Below are 21,989 nucleotides of genomic sequence, written 5' to 3'. Positions count from 1 at the left end.
CTGAGAACTGCATGATAGATAACATTTGGTTATCAGCTCAGTGTGTCAGACTGATCTTTAATTAAGTACTGAAAAGGTGGAGAGGGGTACAGGATTTTCTCACTGTTAATGGGTTAGGTGTTGTAGTGCAAATACGGAATGTTAGAAAATTTCATAATGCTGAATTCTTGAGTCGCTTGCGCATTTTTCAGGCTGCACAAAACACTGTTTGCTCCAAAGGGGCAAAAGGAAATAAGTCCAAGGAAAGGGCTGCTTCTCTGTATCCCTTAGTGTTTGATTTTGGAGATAAGTTACCAATGACATGAGAGCAGGTGCCCCATAAACTTTCCCAGTCCTATATAATAGAGAGCAAAGGATGCCAACAGGTTAGGAGACCCTTTAAGAAGGGGTGGCAGAGGTCTAACCCTGAACAGGAACACTCACCTTGTTGATCACCTTCTGTTGCTGAGTATGTTTCTGTCGAAGAGACATAACCTCTCGCCATAGAACTTCATTCTGACTGAAGAAAAACAGTGTGTTAAACAGGTGTCAGTGGTAAAGGCACTCAAACCGAGACCCAGAATAAGATTTGAGAGCATGTACCTACAGCCATTGTGTAACATTACAAATAGCAGAACACCTGATACACTAGGTGTGACAACCAGCTCCTCTTGGCACCCAGTCCCAGCTCCAAGCCTACACTAAGCTTCAGTTCATTTCAAAACTGTCCCATTTCTTTTTTGGGAGTAATTGGGAGAGAGGAAGTGAATTTTGTGCTCATGGGGCATATTCCTGCTTTTACACTCCTTGTCACACCAGGCTCCGCCCACATGGGTTTGCAAGGATTTGTCACACTGTCCATGCATTGTGCTTTAATTCTGACCTCAGAGGAGCGATCACTATGACCTGTGACACATCTATTTTCTAACCGTTACTTTTATTGGCTTCCTAATTTGGTGTCAAATTCTGTTGAATTCTGGTTGACTGATGGTGTGGAATCACATTCACTTGGGTGTGGATTGGGATTGCCCAGACACATTTCACATCAAAATATTATGCTTGCCAGTGGGGTTCAAACACAGGACTCAAAGCTATAGTTACCACCCACTCCTCCAATGGTTGGATTTGACCAGATTTTATTCTATTCTGTTCTGCTATCACCAAGCTGATTTCAATCTGAGCCCAAACCACCACAGACAGGTACTGACTGTTTCATGTCCTTCAGACGGCAGTCCATGCTCTCCTGATGACCGCGCATCAGCTGCATGTCGTACAACAACTTGCTGACATCTTCCTGGCGCACCTTGGTCTCTTCACTCTTCACAACTGACACCTAGGGATGGAGGAAATGGAGATGAAACTGAAGATGTTGTATTAAACCAAGGAGGAGCAGATATTTGGTGTACAAGAACTGACTGCAACCCCGGGACACAACACATCCTAACTTGGACAAACATCAATCAAATTCTGCTTTCTTTCATTTAAGACCTGAAAGAAAAATCTTTCTTCATCTTTTCTCTGCAAATTCTATCTTTTTCTTGATAAGCTATATGGTAGATTTTCATCAAGATTTTACAACTGTAATCTGTGCATTTTGCATACAGGAGTTCTCATTTTGTTTGTTTTATTTATCACTCCCCACCCCACCCCTCAGCAACAAAATGCCTCAGTCTAGTTTTTGGTCTTATACAGTTGCCTCTATCCCTCTTCTGCTGGAGTTGCTTACTGTTCCAGGAGTACAATTAAAGTAAAACATGCATTTATGCAGTGCTTTTCATATGCTTAAGACATCCCGAAGGGCTTTCCAGCCAATGAAATTAATTGGAAGCCAGTGTTGCACACAGCAAGGTCCCAGAAACAGCAATGAAATAAATAACCAACCATATCATCTGTCTTAGATGTTGGTTAAGAGGCTAGGACACCAGATCTACCTTGGTCTTCTTCAACTAGTGCTATGAAATCTTTTCTGTTCACTTGAGGGGACAAACAGGATCCTTCAAGAGGAAGGTCCTACATCCCATGTAGACCACCTGAGGCACCAACCCTCCCCCACACCCACACAGCACCTCCACCAGGGCCCCACACCCACACAGCACCTCCCCCAGGGCCCCACACCCACACAACACCTCCCCCAAGGTCCCAAACCCACACAGTACCTCCCCCAGGGCCCCAAACCCACACAACACCTCCCCCAGGGCCCCACACCCACACAACACCTCCCCCAGGGCCCTACACCCACTTTAACACCTCCCCCAGGACCCCACACCCACATAAAACCTCCCCCAGGGCCCCACACCCACATAACACCTCCCTCAGGGCCCCACACCCACACAGCACCTCCCCCAGGGCCCCACACCCACATAACACCTCCCCCAGGGCCCCACACCCACACAGCACCACCCCCAGGGCCTCACACCCACACACCTCCCCCAGGGCCCCATACCCACACAACACCTTCCCCAGGGCCCCACACCCACACAACACCTCCCCTAGGACCCTACACCCACACAACACATCCCCCAGATCCCCAAACCCACACAGCACCTCCCCCAGCACTCTATCTCCTTGGTCCCTCACGACTGACATTATGCATTGATCATGTGGTAAATTCATCAGTGTGATTGAGTGCGTCACTGCACCAACACACTGTATGACTAGGCCACTGTCGAGTGGTGCAGAGAGTTAAACACCGTCTAATCACTGTTGGGATCTAGCCTAGTCAGAAATTGGAAATATCTGCTGTCCCTCATGAGAACTCCAATGTTGATAAGGAGTCTGATGGGTGATTGTTTTGAGCGGGTTCCACAAATGAGGAACCTGGCCAGACCCCTGCGCTTTGAAACCAATGGAGGTTATTTGCCTTCAATGTGTATTCAGAATACAGAGGGTGATAGTTTGTTAGAATGTGTTCAGACATTCTGGGGTGCAAAGATATCGTTATATCCAGTGCACTCACAGGCTAGGTCAGATCACCTTAGTGCATGACCAAACTAAACTAGATTAAGGCAACCTGTTTACACAACAAACTGAGAGCCCAAATAACCATCAGATGTTGATGATTGTTGCAGGAACAACATCAATGGAGCATTTCCCATCTCGGAATATATAAAATATCCTCCAATCAGGTGTAGCACATGCTAAACAAAGTGTAGAACTCACTTCATCATGATCATCTGTATCATGTCTTCAATCACACAACAGCATCCTTGTACATGCACCTGGTGTACCAAATTTCCATTTGGCATTGCTGCATGCCTCATGGCTTCCAGTGTAAAGCCAACCCAGACACAGGCAAGCACACAACGCCCCTCCCAACACAGACAGCATCATCCCCCAGAGCCCTACATCCCACACAGTCTCATCCCACAGAGCCCTACATCCCACACAGTCTCATCCCCCAGAGCCCTACATCCCACACAGTCTCATCCCCCAGAGCCCTACATCCCACACAGTCTCATCCCCCAGAGCCCTACATCCCACACAGGCTCATCCTCCAGAGCCCTACATCCCACACAGTCTCATCCCCCAGAGCCCTACATCCCACACAGTCTCATCCCCCAGAGCCCTACATCCCACACATCATCTCCCAGAGCCCTACATCCCACACAGTCTCATCCCCCAGAGCCCTACATCCAACACAGTCTCATCCCCCAGAGCCCTATATCCCACACAGTCTCATCCCCCAGAGCCCTACATCCCACACATCATCCCCCAGAGCCCTACATCCCACACATCATCGCCCAGAGCCCTACATCCCACACAGTCTCATCCCCCAGAGCCCTACATCCCACACAGTCTCATCCCCCAGAGCCCTACATCCCACACGTCATCCCCCAGAGCCCTACATCCCACACAGTCTCATCCCCCAGAGCCCTACATCCCACACATCATCCCCCAGAGCCCTACATGCCACACAGTCTCATCCCCCAGAGCCCTACATCCCACACATCATCCCCCAGAGCCCTACATCCCACACAGTCTCATCCCCCAGAGCCCTACATCCCACACATCATCTCCCAGAGCCCTACATCCCACACAGTCTCATCCCCCAGAGCCCTACATCCCACACAGTCTCATCCCCCAGAGCCCTATATCCCACACAGTCTCATCCCCCAGAGCCCTACATCCCACACATCATCCCCCAGAGCCCTACATCCCACACATCATCCCCCAGAGCCCTACATCCCACACAGTCTCATCCCCCAGAGCCCTACATCCCACACAGTCTCATCCCCCAGAGCCCTACATCCCACACGTCATCCCCCAGAGCCCTACATCCCACACAGTCTCATCCCGCAGAGCCCTACATCCCACACATCATCCCCCAGAGCCCTACATCCCACACAGTCTCATCCCCCAGAGCCCTACATCCCACACATCATCCCCCAGAGCCCTACATCCCACACAGTCTCATCCCCCAGAGCCCTACATCCCACACATCATCCCCCAGAGCCCTACATCCCACACAGTCTCATCCCCCAGAGCCCTACATCCCACACATCATCCCCCAGAGCCCTACATCCCACACAGTCTCATCCCCCAGAGCCCTACATCCCACACATCATCCCCCAGAGCCCTACATCCCACACATCATCCCCCAGAGCCCTACATTCCACACAGTCTCATCCCCCAGAGCCCTACATCCCACACATCATCCCCCAGAGCCCTACATCCCACACATCATCCCCCAGAGCCCTACATCCCACACATCATCCCCCAGAGCCCTACATCCCACACAGTCTCATCCCCCAGAGCACAACATCCCACACAGTCTCATCCCCCAGAGCCCTACATCCCACACATCATCACCCAGAGCCCTACATCCCACACATCATCCCCCAGAGACCTACATCCCACACATCATCCCCCAGAGCCCTACATCCCACACAGTCTCATCCCCCAGAGCCCTACATCCCACACATCATCCCCCAGAGCCCTACATCCCACACAGTCTCATCCCCCAGAGCCCTACATCCCACACATCATCCCCCAGAGCCCTACATCCCACACAGTCTCATCCCCCAGAGCCCTACGTCCCACACATCATCCCCCAGAGCCCTACATCCCACACATCATCCCCCAGAGCCCTACATCCCACACAGTCTCATCCCCCAGAGCCCTACATCCCACACAGTCTCATCCCCCAGAGCCCTACATCCCACACATCATCCCCCAGAGCCCTACATCCCACACAGTCTCATCCCCCAGAGCCCTACATCCCACACAGTCTCATCCCCCAGAGCCCTACATCCCACACAGTCTCATCCCCCAGAGCCCTACATCCCACACAGTCTCATCCCCCAGAGCCCTATATCCCACACAGTCTCATCCCCCAGAGCCCTACATCCCACACAGTCTCATCCCCCAGAGCCCTACATCCCACACAGTCTCATCCCCCAGAGCCCTACATCCCACACAGTCTCATCCCCCAGAGCCCTACATCCCACACAGTCTCATCCCCCAGAGCCCTACATCCCACACAGTATCATCCCCCAGAGCCCTACATCCCACACAGTCTCATCCCCCAGAGCCCTACATCCCACACAGTCTCATCCACCAGAGCCCTACATCCCACACAGTCTCATCCTCCAGAGCCCTACATCCCACACAGTCTCATCGCCCAGAGCCCTATATCCCACACAGTCTCATCCCCCAGAGCCCTACATCCCACACAGTCTCATCCCCCAGAGCCCTACATCCCACACGTCATCCCCCAGAGCCCTACATCCACACAGTCTCATCCCCAGAGCCCTACATCCCACACATCATCCCCCAGAGCCCTACATCCCACACAGTCATCCCCCAGAGCCCTACATCCCACACATCATCCCCCAGAGCCTACATCCCACACAGTCTCATCCCCCTAGCCTACTCCCACACATCATCCCCCAGAGCCCTACATCCCACACGTCTCATCCCCCAGAGCCCTACAATCCCACACAGTTCATCCCCCAGAGCCCTATATCCCACACAGTCTCCATCCCCCGAGAGCCCTACGTCCCACACATCATCCCCCAGAGCCCCTACATCCACACACTCATCCCCCAGAGCCTACATCCCACCACGTCTCATCCCCAGAGCCCTACAATCCCACACAGTCTCATCCCCCAGAGCCCTACATCCCACACGTCAACCCCCAGAGCCCTACATCCCACACAGTCTCATCCCGCAGAGCCCTACATCCCACACATCATCCCCCAGAGCCCTACATCCCACACAGTCTCATCCCCCAGAGCCCTACATCCCACACATCATCCCCCAGAGCCCTACATCCCACACAGTCTCATCCCCCAGAGCCCTACATCCCACACATCATCCCCCAGAGCCCTACATCCCACACAGTCTCATCCCCCAGAGCCCTACATCCCACACATCATCCCCCAGAGCCCTACATCCCACACAGTCTCATCCCCCAGAGCCCTACATCCCACACATCATCCCCCAGAGCCCTACATCCCACACAGTCATCCCCCAGAGCCCTACATCCACACAGTCTCATCCCCCAGAGCCCTACATCCCACACATCATCCCCCAGAGCCCTACATCCCACACATCATCCCGCCAGAGCCCTACATCCCACACATCATCCCCAGAGCCCTACATCCCACACAGTCTCATCCCCCAGAGCCCTACATCCCACACAGTCTCATCCCCCAGAGCCCTACATCCCATACATCATCCCCCAGAGCCCTACATCCCACACATCATCCCCCAGAGACCTACATCCCACACATCATCCCCCAGAGCCCTACATCCCACACAGTCTCATCCCCCAGAGCCCTACATCCCACACATCATCCCCCAGAGCCCTACATCCCACACAGTCTCATCCCCCAGAGCCCTACATCCCACACATCATCCCCCAGAGCCCTACATCCCACACAGTCTCATCCCCCAGAGCCCTACGTCCCACACATCATCCCCCAGAGCCCTACATCCCACACATCATCCCCCAGAGCCCTACATCCCACACAGTCTCATCCCCCAGAGCCCTACATCCCACACAGTCTCATCCCCCAGAGCCCTACATCCCACACATCATCCCCAGAGCCCTACATCCCACACAGTCTCATCCCCCAGAGCCCTACATCCCACACAGTCTCATCCCCCAGAGCCCTACATCCCACACAGTCTCATCCCCCCAGAGCCCTACATCCCACACAGTCTCATCCCCCAGAGCCCTACATCCCACACAGTCTCATCCCCCAGAGCCCTACATCCCACACAGTCTCATCCCCCAGAGCCCTACATCCCACACAGTCTCATCCCCCAGAGCCCTACATCCCACACAGTCTCATCCCCCAGAGCCCTACATCCCACACAGTATCATCCCCCAGAGCCCTACATCCCACACAGTCTCATCCCCCAGAGCCCTACATCCCACACAGTCTCATCCCCCAGAGCCCTACATCCCACACAGTCTCATCCTCCAGAGCCCTACATCCCACACAGTCTCATCCCCCAGAGCCCTACATCCCACACAGTCTCATCCCCCAGAGCCCTACATCCCACACATCATCCCCCAGAGCCCTACATCCCACACAGTCTCATCCCCCAGAGCCCTACATCCCACACATCATCCCCCAGAGCCCTACATCCCACACATCATCCCCCAGAGCCCTACATCCCACACATCATCCCCCAGAGCCCTACATCCCACACAGTCTCATCCCCCAGAGCCCTACATCCCACACAGTCTCATCCCCCAGAGCCCTACATCCCACACATCATCCCCCAGAGCCCTACATCCCACACAGTCTCATCCCCCAGAGCCCTACATCCCACACATCATCCCCCAGAGCCCTACATCCCACACAGTCTCATCCCCCAGAGCCCTACATCCCACACATCATCCCCCAGAGCCCTACATCCCACACAGTCTCATCCCCCAGAGCCCTACATCCCACACATCATCCCCCAGAGCCCTACATCCCACACATCATCCCCCAGAGCCCTACATCCCACACATCATCCCCAGAGCCCTACATCCCACACAGTCTCATCCCCCAGAGCCCTACATCCCACACAGTCTCATCCCCCAGGAGCCTACATCCCACACAGTCCTCATCCCCCAGAGCCCTACATCCCACACAGTCATCCCCCAGAGCCCTACATCCACACAGTCTCATCCCCCAGAGCCCTACATCCCACACAGTCTCATCCCCCAGAGCCCTACATCCCACACAGTCTATCCCCCAGAGCCCTACATCCCACACAGTCTCATCCCCCAGAGCCCTACATCCCACACAGTCTCATCCCCCAGAGCCCTACATCCCACACAGTCTCATCCCCCAGAGCCCTACATCCCACACAGTCTCATCCCCCAGAGCCCTACATCCCACACAGTCTCATCCCCCAGAGCCCTACATCCCACACAGTCTCATCCCCCAGAGCCCTACATCCCACACAGTCTCATCCCCCAGAGCCCTATATCCCACACAGTCTCATCCCCCAGAGCCCTACATCCCACACAGTCTCATCCCCAGAGCCCTACATCCCACACAGTCTCATCCCCCAGAGCCCTACATCCCACACAGTCTCATCCCCCAGAGCCCTACATCCCACACAGTCTCATCCCCCAGAGCCCTACATCCCACACAGTATCATCCCCCAGAGCCCTACATCCCACACAGTCATCCCCCAGAGCCCTACATCCCACACAGTTCATCCCCCAGAGCCCTACATCCACACAGTCTCATCCCCCAGAGCCCTACATCCCACACAGTCTCATCCCCCAGAGCCCTACATCCCACACATCATCCCCCAGAGCCCTACATCCACACATCATCCCCCAGAGCCCTACATCCCACACAGTCTCATCCCCCAGAGCCCTACATCCCACACAGTCATCCCCCAGAGCCCTACATCCCACACAGTCATCCCCCAGAGCCCTACATCCCACACAGTCATCCCCAGAGCCCTACATCCCACACATCATCCCCCAGAGCCCTACATCCCACACAGTCTCATCCCCCAGAGACCTACATCCCACACATCATCCCCCAGAGCCCTACATCCCACACATTCTCATCCCCCAGAGCCCTACATCCCACACATCATCCCCCAGAGCCCTACATCCCACACAGTCTCATCCCCCAGAGCCCTACTCCCACACATCATCCCCCAGAGCCCTACATCCCACACAGTCTCATCCCCAGAGCCTACATCCCACACAGTCATCCCCCAGAGCCCTACATCCCACACATCATCCCCCAGAGCCCTACATCCCACACACTCATCCCCCAGAGCCCTACATCCCACACAGTCTCATCCCCCAGAGCCCTACATCCACACAGTCTCAGCCCCCAAGCCCTACATCCCACACAGTCTCATCCCCAGAGCCCTACATCCCACACATCATCCCCCAGAGCCCTACATCCCACCAGTCTCATCCCCCAGAGCCCTACATCCCACACAGTCTCATCCCCAGAGCCCTACATCCCACACAGTCTCATCCCCCAAGCCCTACATCCCACACATCATCCCCCAGAGCCCTACATCGCCACACAGTCTCATCCCCCAGAGCCCTACATCCCACACATCATCCCCCAGAGCCCTACATCCCACACAGTCTCATCCCCCAGAGCCCTACATCCCACACATCATCCCCAGAGCCCTACATCCCACACAGTCATCCCCCAGAGCCCTACATCCCACACAGTCATCCCCCAGAGCCCTACATCCCACACAGTCTCATCCCCCGAGCCCTACATCCCACACATCATCCCCCAGAGCCCTACATCCACACAGTCTCATCCCCCAGAGCCTACATCCCACACAGTCATCCCCCAGAGCCCTACATCCCACACAGTCTCATCCCCAGAGGCCCTACATCCCACACATCATCCCCCAGAGCCCTACATCCCACACAGTCTCATCCCCCAGAGCCCTACATCCCACACAGTCTCATCCCCAGAGCCTACATCCCACACAGTCTCATCCCCCAGAGCCTACATCCCACACAGTCTCATCCCCAAGAGCCCTACATCCCACACATCATCCCCCAGAGCCCTACATCCCACACATCATCCCCCAGAGCCCTACATCCACACATCATCCCCAGAGCCCTACATCCCACACAGTCTCATCCCCAGAGCCCTACATCCCACACAGGTCCATCCCCCAGAGCCCTACATCCCACACATCATCCCCCAGAGCCCTACATCCCACACAGTCTCATCCCCCAGAGCCCTACATCCCACACATCATCCCCCAGAGCCCTACATCCCACACAGTCTCATCCCCCAGAGCCCTACATCCCACACAGTCTCATCCCCCAGAGCCCTACATCCCACACAGTCTCATCCCCAGAGCCCTACATCCCACACATCATCCCCCAGAGCCCTACATCCCACACAGTCATCCCCCAGAGCCCTACATCCCCACACATCATCCCCCAGAGCCCTACATCCCACACAGTCTCATCCCCCAGAGCCCTACATCCCACACATCATCCCCCAGAGCCCTACATCCCACACATCATCCCCCAGAGCCCTACATCCCACACATCATCCCCCAGAGCCCTACATCCCACACATCATCCCCCAGAGCCCTACATCCCACACAGTCTCATCCCCCAGAGCCCTACATCCCACACAGTCTCATCCCCCAGAGCCCTACATCCCACACATCATCCCCCAGAGCCCTACATCCCACACAGCTCATCCCCCAGAGCCCTACATCCCACACAGTCTCATCCCCCAGAGCCCTACATCCCACACAGTCTCATCCCCAGAGCCCTACATCCCACACAGTCTCATCCCCAAGAGCCCTACATCCCACACAGTCTCATCCCCCAGAGCCCTACATTCCCACACAGTCTCATCCCCCAGAGCCCTACATCCCACACAGTCTCATCCCCCAGAGCCCTACATCCCACACAGTCATCCCCCAGAGCCCTACATCCCACACAGTCTCATCCCCCAGAGCCCTACATCCCACACAGTCTCATCCCCCAGAGCCCTACATCCCGCACAGTCTCATCCCCCAGAGCCCTATATCCCACACAGTCTCATCCCCCAGAGCCCTACATACCACACAGTCTCATCCTCCAGAGCCCTACATCCCACACAGTCTCATCCCCCAGAGCCCTACATCCCACACAGTCTCATCCCCCAGAGCCCTACATCCCACACATCATCCCCCAGAGCCCTACATCCCACACAGTCTCATCCCCCAGAGCCCTACATCCCGCACATCATCCCCCAGAGCCCTACATCCCACACAGTCTCATCCCCCAGAGCCCTACATCCCACACAGTCTCATGCCCCAGAGCCCTACATCCCACACAGTCTCATCCCCCAGAGCCCTACATCCCACACATCATCCCCCAGAGCCCTACATCCCACACATCATCCCCCAGAGCCCTACATCCCACACAGTCTCATCCCACAGAGCCCTACATCCCACACAGTCTCATCCCCCAGAGCCCTACATCGCACACAGTCTCATCCCCCAGAGCCCTACATCCCACACATCATTCCCCAGAGCCCTACATCCCACACATCATCCCCCAGAGCCCTACATCCCACACAGTCTCATCCCCCAGAGCCCTACATCCCACACATCATCCCCCAGAGCCCTACATCCCACACATCATCCCCCAGAGCCCTACATCCCACACAGTCTCATCCCCCAGAGCCCTACATCCCACACAGTCTCATCCCCCAGAGCCCTACATCCCACACATCATCCCCCAGAGCCCTACATCCCACACATCATCCCCCAGAGCCCTACATCCCACACATCATCCCCCAGAGCCCTACATCCCACACATCATCCCCCAGAGCCCTACATCCCACACATCATCCCCCAGAGCCCTACATCCCACACAGTCTCATCTCCCAGAGCCCTACGTCCCACACATCATCCCCCAGAGCCCTACATCCCACACATCATCCCCCAGAGCCCTACATCCCACACAGTCTCATCCCCCAGAGCCCTACATCCCACACAGTCTCATCCCCAGGGCCCTAAATCCCACACATCATCCCCCAGAGCCCTACATCCCACACATCAACCCCCAGAGCCCTACATCCCACACAGTCTCATCCCCCAGAGCCCTACATCCCACACAGTCTCATCCCCCAGAGCCCTACATCCCACACAGTCTCATCCCCAAGAGCCCTACATCCCACACAGTCTCATCCCCAGAGCCCTACATCCCACACAGTCTCATCCCCAGAGCCCTACATCCCACACAGTCTCATCCCCCAGAGCCCTACATCCCACACAGTCTCATCCCCCAGAGCCCTACATCCCACACAGTCTCATCCCCCAGAGCCCTACATCCCACACAGTCTCATCCCCCAGAGCCCTACATCCCACACAGTCTCATCCCCCAGAGCCCTATATCCCACACAGTCTCATCCCCCAGAGCCCTACATACCACACAGTCTCATCCTCCAGAGCCCTACATCCCACACAGTCTCATCCCCCAGAGCCCTACATCCCACACAGTCTCATCCCCCAGAGCCCTACATCCCACACATCATCCCCCAGAGCCCTACATCCCACACAGTCTCATCCCCAGAGCCCTACATCCCGCACATCATCCCCAGAGCCCTACATCCCACACAGTCTCATCCCCCAGAGCCCTACATCCCACACAGTCTCATCCCCAGAGCCCTATATCCCACACAGTCTCATCCCCCAGAGGCATACATCCACACATCATCCCCAAGCCCTACATCGCACACATCATCCCCCAGAGCCCTACATCCCACACAGTCCTCATCCCCCAGAGCCCTACATCCCACACAGTCTCATCCCCCAGAGCCCTACATCCACACAGTCTCATCCCCCAGAGCCCTACATCCCACACATCATCCCCCAGAGCCCTACATCCCACACATCATCCCCCAGAGCCCTACATCCCACACAGTCTCATCCCCCAGAGCCCTACATCCCACACAGTCTCATCCCCAGAGCCCTACATCCCACACAGTCTCATCCCCCAGAGCCCTACATCCCACACAGTCAACCCCCAGACCCTACATCCCACACAGTCTCATCCCCCAGAGCCCTACATCCCACACAGTCACCCCCAGAGCCCTAACATCCCACACAGGCCTCATCCCCCAGAGCCCACATCCCACACAGTCTCTCCCCCAGAGCCCTTCATCCCACACATCATCTCCCCAGAGCCCTACATCCCACACAGTCTCATCCCCAGAGCCTACAGCCCACTTCATCATCCCCCAGAGCCCTACATCCCACTCAGTCTCATCCCCCAGAGCCCTAAATCCCACACAGCTCAGCCCCCAGAGCCCGACAATCCCACACATCATCCCCCAGACCCTACATCCCACACAGTCGCATCCCCCAGAGCCCTACATCCCACACAGGTCCTCATCCCCAGAGCCCTACATCGCACACAGTCTCATCCCCCAGAGCCCTACATCCCACACATCATTCCCCAGAGCCCTACATCCGACACAGTCTCAGCCCCAGAGCGCTACATCCCACACAGTCTCATCCCCCAGAGCCCTACATCCCACACATCATCCCCCAGAGCCCTACATCCCACACATCATCCCCCAGAGCCCTACATCCCACCCATCATCCCCCAGAGCCCTACATCCCACACATCATCCCAGAGCCTTACATCCCACACAGTCTCATCCCCCAGAGCCCTACATCCCACACATCATCCCCCAGAGCCCTACATCCCACACAGTCTCATCCCCCAGAGCCCTACATCCCACACAGTCTCATCCCCCAGAGCCCTACATCCCACACAGTCTCATCCCCCAGAGCCCTACATCCCACACATCATCCCCCAGAGCCCTACATCCCACACAGTCTCATCCCCCAGAGCCCTACATCCCACACATCATCCCCCAGAGCCCTACATCCCACACAGTCTCATCCCCCAGAGCCCTACATCCCACACATCATCCCCCAGAGCCCTACATCCCACACAGTCTCATCCCCCAGAGCCCTACATCCCACACATCATCCCCCAGAGCCCTACATCCCACACATCATCCCCCAGAGCCCTACATCCCACACAGTCTCATCCCCCAGAGCCCTACATCCCACACATCATCCCCCAGAGCCCTACATCCCACACAGTCTCATCCCCCAGAGCCCTACATCCCACACATCATCCCCCAGAGCCCTACATCCCACACAGTCTCATCCCCCAGAGCCCTACATCCCACACAGTCTCATCCCCCAGAGCCCTACATCCCACACAGTCTCATCCCCCAGAGCCCTACATCCCACACATCATCCCCCAGAGCCCTACATCCCACACAGTCTCATCCCCCAGAGCCCTACATCCCACACAGTCTCATCCCCCAGAGCCCTACATCCCACACATCATCCCCCAGAGCCCTACATCCCACACATCATCCCCCAGAGCCCTACATCCCACACGTCATCCCCCAGAGCCCTACATCCCACACGTCATCCCCCAGAGCCCTACATCCCACACAGTCTCATCCCCCAGAGCCCTACATCCCACATAGTCTCATCCCCAAGAGCCCTACATCCCACACATCATCCCCCAGAGCCCTACATCCGACACAGTCTCATCCCCCAGAGCCCTACATCCCACACATCATCCCCCAGAGCCCTACATCCCACACATCAGCCCCCAGAGCCCATACATCCCACACAGTCTCATCCCCCAGAGCCCTACATCCCACACAGTCTCATCCCCCAGACCCTACATCCCACACTTCATCCCCCAGAGCCCTACATTCCCACACATCATCCCCCAGAGCCCTACATCCCACACATCATCCCCTCAGAGCCCTACATCCCACACTATCATCCCCCCAGAGCCCTACATCCCACACAGTCTCATCCCCAGAGCCCTACATCCCACACAGTCTCATCTCCCAGAGCCCTACAGTCCACACAGTCATCATCCCCCAGAGCCCTACATCCCACACAGTCTCATCCCCCAGAGCCCTACATCCCACACAGTCTCATCCCCCAGGGCCCTAAATCCCACACATCATCCCCCAGAGCCCTACATCCCACACATCAACCCCCAGAGCCCTACATCCCACACAGTCTCATCCCCCAGAGCCCTACATCCCACACAGTCTCATCCCCCAGAGCCCTACATCCCACACAGTCTCATCCCCAAGAGCCCTACATCCCACACAGTCTCATCCCCCAGAGCCCTACATCCCACACAGTCTCATCCCCCAGAGCCCTACATCCCACACAGTCTCATCCCCCAGAGCCCTACATCCCACACAGTCTCATCCCCCAGAGCCCTACATCCCACACAGTCTCATCCCCCAGAGCCCTACATCCCACACAGTCTCATCCCCCAGAGCCCTACATCCCACACAGTCTCATCCCCCAGAGCCCTACATCCCACACAGTCTCATCCCCCAGAGCCCTACATCCCACACAGTCTCATCCCCCAGAGCCCTACATCCCACACAGTCTCATCCCCCAGAGCCCTACATCCCACACAGTCATCATCCCCCAGACCCTACATCCCACACATCATCCCCCAGAGCCCTACATCCCACACAGTCTGCATCCCCCAGAGCCCTACATCCCGCACATCATCCCCCAGAGCCCTACATCCCACACAGTCTATCCCCCAGAGCCCTACATCCACACGGCTCATCCCCAGAGCCATAGATCCCACACAGTCTCATCCCCCAGAGGCATACATCCCACACATCATCCCCAAGAGCCTACATCCCACACATCATCCCCCAGAAGCCCTACATCCCACACAGTCTCATCCCCCAGAGCCCTACATCCCACACAGTCTCATCCCCCAGAGCCCTACAGTCCCACACATCGCATCCCCCAGAGCCCTACATCCCACACTATCACCCCCAGGAGGCCCTACATCCCACACATCATCCCCCAGAGCGCCTACATTCCCACACAGTCTCATCCCCCATAGCCCTACATCCACACATCTCATCCCCAGAGCCCCTACATCCCCACACAGTCTCATCCCCCAGAGCCCTACATCCCACACATCATCCCCCAGAGCCCTACATCCCACACAGTCTCATCCCCCAGAGCCCTACATCCCACACATCATCCCCCAGAGCCCTACATCCCACACAGTCTCATCCCCCAGAGCCCTACATCCCACACAGTCTCATCCCCCAGAGCCCTACATCCCACACAGTCTCATCCCCCAGAGCCCTACATCCCACACATCATCCCCCAGAGCCCTACATCCCACACAGTCTCATCCCCCAGAGCCCTACATCCCACACATCATCCCCCAGAGCCCTACATCCCACACAGTCTCATCCCCCAGAGCCCTACATCCCACACATCATCCCCCAGAGCCCTACATCCCACACATCATCCCCCAGAGCCCTACATCCCACACATCATCCCCCAGAGCCCTACATCCCACACAGTCTCATCCCCCAGAGCCCTACATCCCACACAGTCTCATCCCCCAGAGCCCTACATCCCACACAGTCTCATCCCCAGAGCCCTACATCCCACACATCATTCCCAGAGCCCTACATCCGACACAGGTCTCATCCCCCAGAGCCTATATCCACACAGTCCTCATCCCCAGGAGCCCTACATCCCACCATCATCCTCATCCCCCAGAGCCCTACATCCCACACATCAACCCCAGAGCCCTACATCCCACACATCATCCCCCAGAGCCCTACATCCCACACATCATCCCCCAGAGCCCTACATCCCCACACAGGTCTCATCCCCCTGAGCCCTACATCCCACACATCATCCCCCAGAGCCTCTACATCCCACACAGTCTCATCCCCCAGAGCCCTACATCCCCACAGTCTCATCCCCCAGAGCCACTAACATCCCACACAGTCTCATCCCCCAGAGACCTACATCCCACACATCATCCCCCAGAGCCCTACATCCCACACAGTCTCATCCCCCCAAGGCCCTACATCCACACATCATCCCCCAGAGCCCTACATCCCACACATCATCCCCCAGAGCCCTACATCCCACACATCATCCCCCAGAGCCCTACATCCCACACAGTCTCATCCCCCAGAGCCCTACATCCCACACAGTCTCATCCCCCAGAGCCCCTACATTCCCACACAGGTCTCATCCCCCAGAGCCCTACATCCCACAACAGTCTCATCCCCCAGAGCCCTACATCCCACACGTCTCATCCCCCAGAGCCCTACATCCCACACATCATCCCCCAGAGCCCTACATCAGACACAGTCTCATCACCCAGAGCCCTACATCCCCACACAGTCTCATCCCCCAGAGCCCTACATCCCACACATCATCCCCCAGAGCCCTACATCCCACACATCATCCCCCAGAGCCCTGCATACAACACATCATCCCCCAGAGCCCTACATCCCACACAGTCTCATCCCCCAGAGCCCTACATCCCACACAGTCTCATCCCACAGAGCCCTACATCCCACACATCATCCCCCAGAGCCCTACATCCCACACATCATCCCCCAGAGCCCTACATCCCACACATCATCCCCCAGAGCCCTACATCCCACACATCATCCCCCAGAGCCCTACATCCCACACATCATCCCCCAGAGCCCTACATCCCACACATCATCCCCCAGAGCCCTACATCCCACACATCATCCCCCAGAGCCCTACATCCCACACAGTCTCATCCCCCAGAGCCCTACATCCCACACATCATCCCCCAGAGCCCTACATCCCACACAGTCTCATCCCCCAGAGCCCTACATCCCACACATCATCCCCCAGAGCCCTACATCCCACACAGTCTCATCCCCCAGAGCCCTACATCCCACACATCATCCCCCAGAGCCCTACATCCCACACATCATCCCCCAGAGCCCTACATCCCACACAGTCTCATCCCCCAGAGCACTACATCCCACACAGTCTCATCCCCCAGAGCCCTATATCCCACACATCATCCCCAAGAGCCCTACATCCCACATAGTCTCATCCCCCAGAGCCCTACATCCCACACAGTCTCATCCCCCAGAGCCCTACATCCCACACAGTCTCATCCCCCAGAGCCCTACATCCCACACATCATCCCCCAGAGCCCTACATCCCACACAGTCTCATCCCCCAGAGCCCTACATCCCACACAGTCTCATCCCCCAGAGCCCTACATCCCACACAGTCTCATCCCCCAGAGCCCTACATCCCACACAGTCTCATCCCCCAGAGCCCTACATCCCACACAGTCTCATCCCCCAGAGCCCTACATCCCACACAGTCTCATCCCCCAGAGCCCTACATCCCACACAGTCTCATCCCCCAGAGCCCTACATCCCACACAGTCTCATCCCCCAGAGCCCTACATCCCACACAGTCTCATCCCCCAGAGCCCTACATCCCACACATCATCCCCCAGAGCCCTACATCCCACACAGTCTCATCCCCCAGAGCCCTACATCCCACACATCATCCCCCAGAGCCCTACATCCCACACAGTCTCATCCCCCAGAGCCCTACATCCCACACAGTCTCATCCCCCAGAGCCCTACATCCCACACAGTCTCATCCCCCAGAGCCATACATCCCACACATCATCCCCCAGAGCCCTACATCCCACACATCATCCCCCAGAGCCCTACATCCCACACAGTCTCATCCCCCAGAGCCCTACATCCCACACAGTCTCATCCCCCAGAGCCCTACATCCCACACAGTCTCATCCCCCAGAGCCCTACATCCCACACATCATCCCCCAGAGCCCTACATCCCACACAGTCTCATCCCCCAGAGCCCTACATCCCACACATCAACCCCCAGAGCCCTACATCCCACACAGTCTCATCCCCCAGAGCCCTACATCCCACACATCATCCCCCAGAGCCCTACATCCCACACAGTCTCATCCCCCAGAGCCCTACATCCCACACATCATCCCCCAGAGCCCTACATCCCACACAGTCTCATCCACCAGAGCCCTACATCCCACACATCATCCCCCAGAGCCCTACATCCCACACAGTCTCATCCCCCAGAGCCCTACATCCCACACATCATCCCCCAGAGCCCTACATCCCACACAGTCTCATCCCCCAGAGCCCTACATCCCACACATCATCCCCCAGAGCCCTACATCCCACACATCATCCCCCAGAGCCCTACATCCCACACATCATCCCCCAGAGCCCTACATCCCACACAGTCTCATCCCCCAGAGCCCTACATCCCACACAGTCTCATCCCCCAGAGCCCTACATCCCACACAGTCTCATCCCCCAGAGCCCTACATCCCACACATCATCCCCCAGAGCCCTACATCCCACACAGTCTCATCCCCCAGAGCCCTACATCCCACACAGTCTCATGCCCCAGAGCCCTACATCCCACACATCATCCCCCAGAGCCCTACATACCACACATCATCCCCCAGAGCCCTACATCCCACACATCATCCCCCAGAGCCCTACATCCCACACATCATCCCCCAGAGCCCTACATCCCACACAGTCTCATCCCCCAGAGCCCTACATCCCACACATCATCCCCCAGAGGCCCTACATCCCACACAGTCTCATCCCCCAGAGCCCTACATACCACACAGTCTCATCCCCCAGAGCCCTACATCCCACACAGTCTCATCCCCCAGAGCCCTAACATCCCACACATCATCCCCCAGAGCCCTACATCCCACACAGTCTCATCCCCCAGAGCCCTACATCCCACACAGTCTCATCCCCCAGAGACCTACATCCCACACAGTCATCCCCCAGAGCCCTACATCCCAACACAGTCTCATCCCCAGAGCCCTACATCCCACACATCATCCCCCAGAGCCCTACTATCCCACACATCATCCCCCAGAGCCCTACTCCCACAGCATCATCCCCCAGAGCCCTACATCCCACACAGTCTCATCCCCCAGAGCCCTACATCCCACACAGTCTCATCCCCCAGAGCCCTACATCCCACACAGTCTCATCCCCCAGAGCCCTACATCCCACACGGTCTCATCCCCCAGAGCCCTACATCCCACACAGTCTTCCCCCAGAGCCCTACATCCCACACAGTCTCATCCCCCAGAGCCCTACATCCCACACATCATCCCCCAGAGCCCTACATCCGACACAGTCATCATCACCCAGAGCCCTACATTCCCACACAGTCTCATCCCCCAGAGCCCTACATCCCACACATCATCCCCCCAGAGCCCTACATCCCCACAGTCATCCCCCAGAGCCCTGCATACACACATCATCCCCCAGAGCCCTACATCCCACACAGTCTCATCCCCCAGAGCCCTACATCCCACACATCTCATCCCACAGAGCCCTACATCCCACACATCATCCCCCAGAGCCCTACATCCACACATCATCCCCCAGAGCCCTACATCCCACACAGTCATCCCCCAGAGCCCTACATCCCACACAGTCATCCCCAGAGCCCTACATCCCACACATCATCCCCCAGAGCCCTACATCCCACACATCATCCCCCAGAGCCCTACATCCCACACATCATCCCCCAGAGCCCTACATCCCACACAGTCTCATCCCCCAGAGCCCTACATCCCACACATCATCCCCCAGAGCCCTACATCCCACACAGTCTCATCCCCCAGAGCCCTACATCCCACACATCATCCCCCAGAGCCCTACATCCCACACAGTCTCATCCCCCAGAGCCCTACGTCCCACACAGTCTCATCCCCCAGAGCCCTACATCCCACACATCATCCCCCAGAGCCCTACATCCCACACAGTCTCATCCCCAGAGCACTACATCCCACACAGTCTCATCCCCCAGAGCCCTATATCCCACACATCATCCCCAAGAGCCCTACATCCCACATAGTCTCATCCCCAGAGCCCTACATCCCACACAGTCTCATCCCCCAGAGCCCTACATCCCACACAGTCTCATCCCCCAGAGCCCTACATCCCACACATCATCCCCCAGAGCACTACATCCCACACAGTCTCATCCCCCAGAGCCCTACATCCACACAGTCTCATCACCCAGAGCCCTATATCCCACACAGTCTCATCCCCCAGAGCCCCTACATCCCACACAGTCTCATCCCCCAGAGCCCTACATCCCACACAGTCATCCCCCAGAGCCCTACATCCCACACAGTCTCATCCCCCAGAGCCCTACATCCCACACACATTCATCCTCCAGAGCCCTACATACCACACAGTCTCATCCTCCAGAGCCCTACATCCCACACAGTCTCATCCCCCAGAGCCCTACATCCCACACAGTCTCATCCCCCAGAGCCCTACATCCCACACAGTCTCATCCCCCAGAGCCCTACATCCCGCACATCATCCCCCAGAGCCCTACATCCCACACAGTCTCATCCCCCAGAGCCCTACATCCCACACAGTCTCATCCCCCAGAGCCCTATATCCCACACAGTCTCATCCCCCAGAGGCATACATCCCACACATCATCCCCCAGAGCCCTACATCCCACACATCATCCCCCAGAGCCCTACATCCCACACAGTCTCATCCCCCAGAGCCCTACATCCCACACAGTCTCATCCCCCAGAGCCCTACATCCCACACAGTCTCATCCCCCAGAGCCCTACATCCCACACTCATCCCCCAGAGCCCTACATCCCACACAGTCTCATCCCCCAGAGCCCTACATCCCACACATCAACCCCCAGAGCCCTACATCCCACACAGTCTCATCCCCCAGAGCCCTACATCCCACACAGTCATCCCCCAGAGCCCTACATCCCACACAGTCTCATCCCCCAGAGCCCTACATCCCACACATCATCCCCCAGAGCCCTACATCCCACACAGTCTCATCCCCCAGAGCCCTACATCCCACACATCATCCCCCAGAGCCCTACATCCCACACAGTCTCATCCCCCAGAGCCCTACATCCCACACATCATCCCCCAGAGCCCTACATCCCACACAGTCTCATCCCCCAGAGCCCTACATCCCACACATCATCCCCCAGAGCCCTACATCCCACACATCATCCCCAGAGCCCTACATCCCACACAGTCTCATCCCACAGAGCCCTACATCCCACACAGTCTCATCCCCCAGAGCCCTACATCGCACACAGTCTCATCCCCCAGAGC

At 56.9% G+C, this 21,989-nt stretch overlaps 1 protein-coding gene across 2 annotated transcripts in view; it reads right to left on the bottom strand.

The window, feature by feature from the left end:
• Nucleotides 1-21,989, bottom strand: part of hsf4 (heat shock transcription factor 4) — an 88,488-nt gene that overhangs the window by 35,464 nt on the left and 31,035 nt on the right. For both annotated transcript variants that reach the window (XM_041192590.1, XM_041192589.1), the window contains 2 exons: nt 1,188-1,312; nt 424-499 (listed from right to left, as the gene is read on the bottom strand). In XM_041192590.1, coding sequence (XP_041048524.1) covers nt 424-499; nt 1,188-1,312 — 201 coding nt within the window. The remainder of the gene's footprint in view (nt 1-423; nt 500-1,187; nt 1,313-21,989) is intronic.

Source organism: Carcharodon carcharias, chromosome 7 (assembly GCF_017639515.1).
Source record: "Carcharodon carcharias isolate sCarCar2 chromosome 7, sCarCar2.pri, whole genome shotgun sequence".
NCBI lineage: Eukaryota > Metazoa > Chordata > Chondrichthyes > Lamniformes > Lamnidae > Carcharodon > Carcharodon carcharias.
Note: the sequence above shows the minus strand (reverse complement) of the source record. Positions and strands in the feature narration are given on the sequence as shown.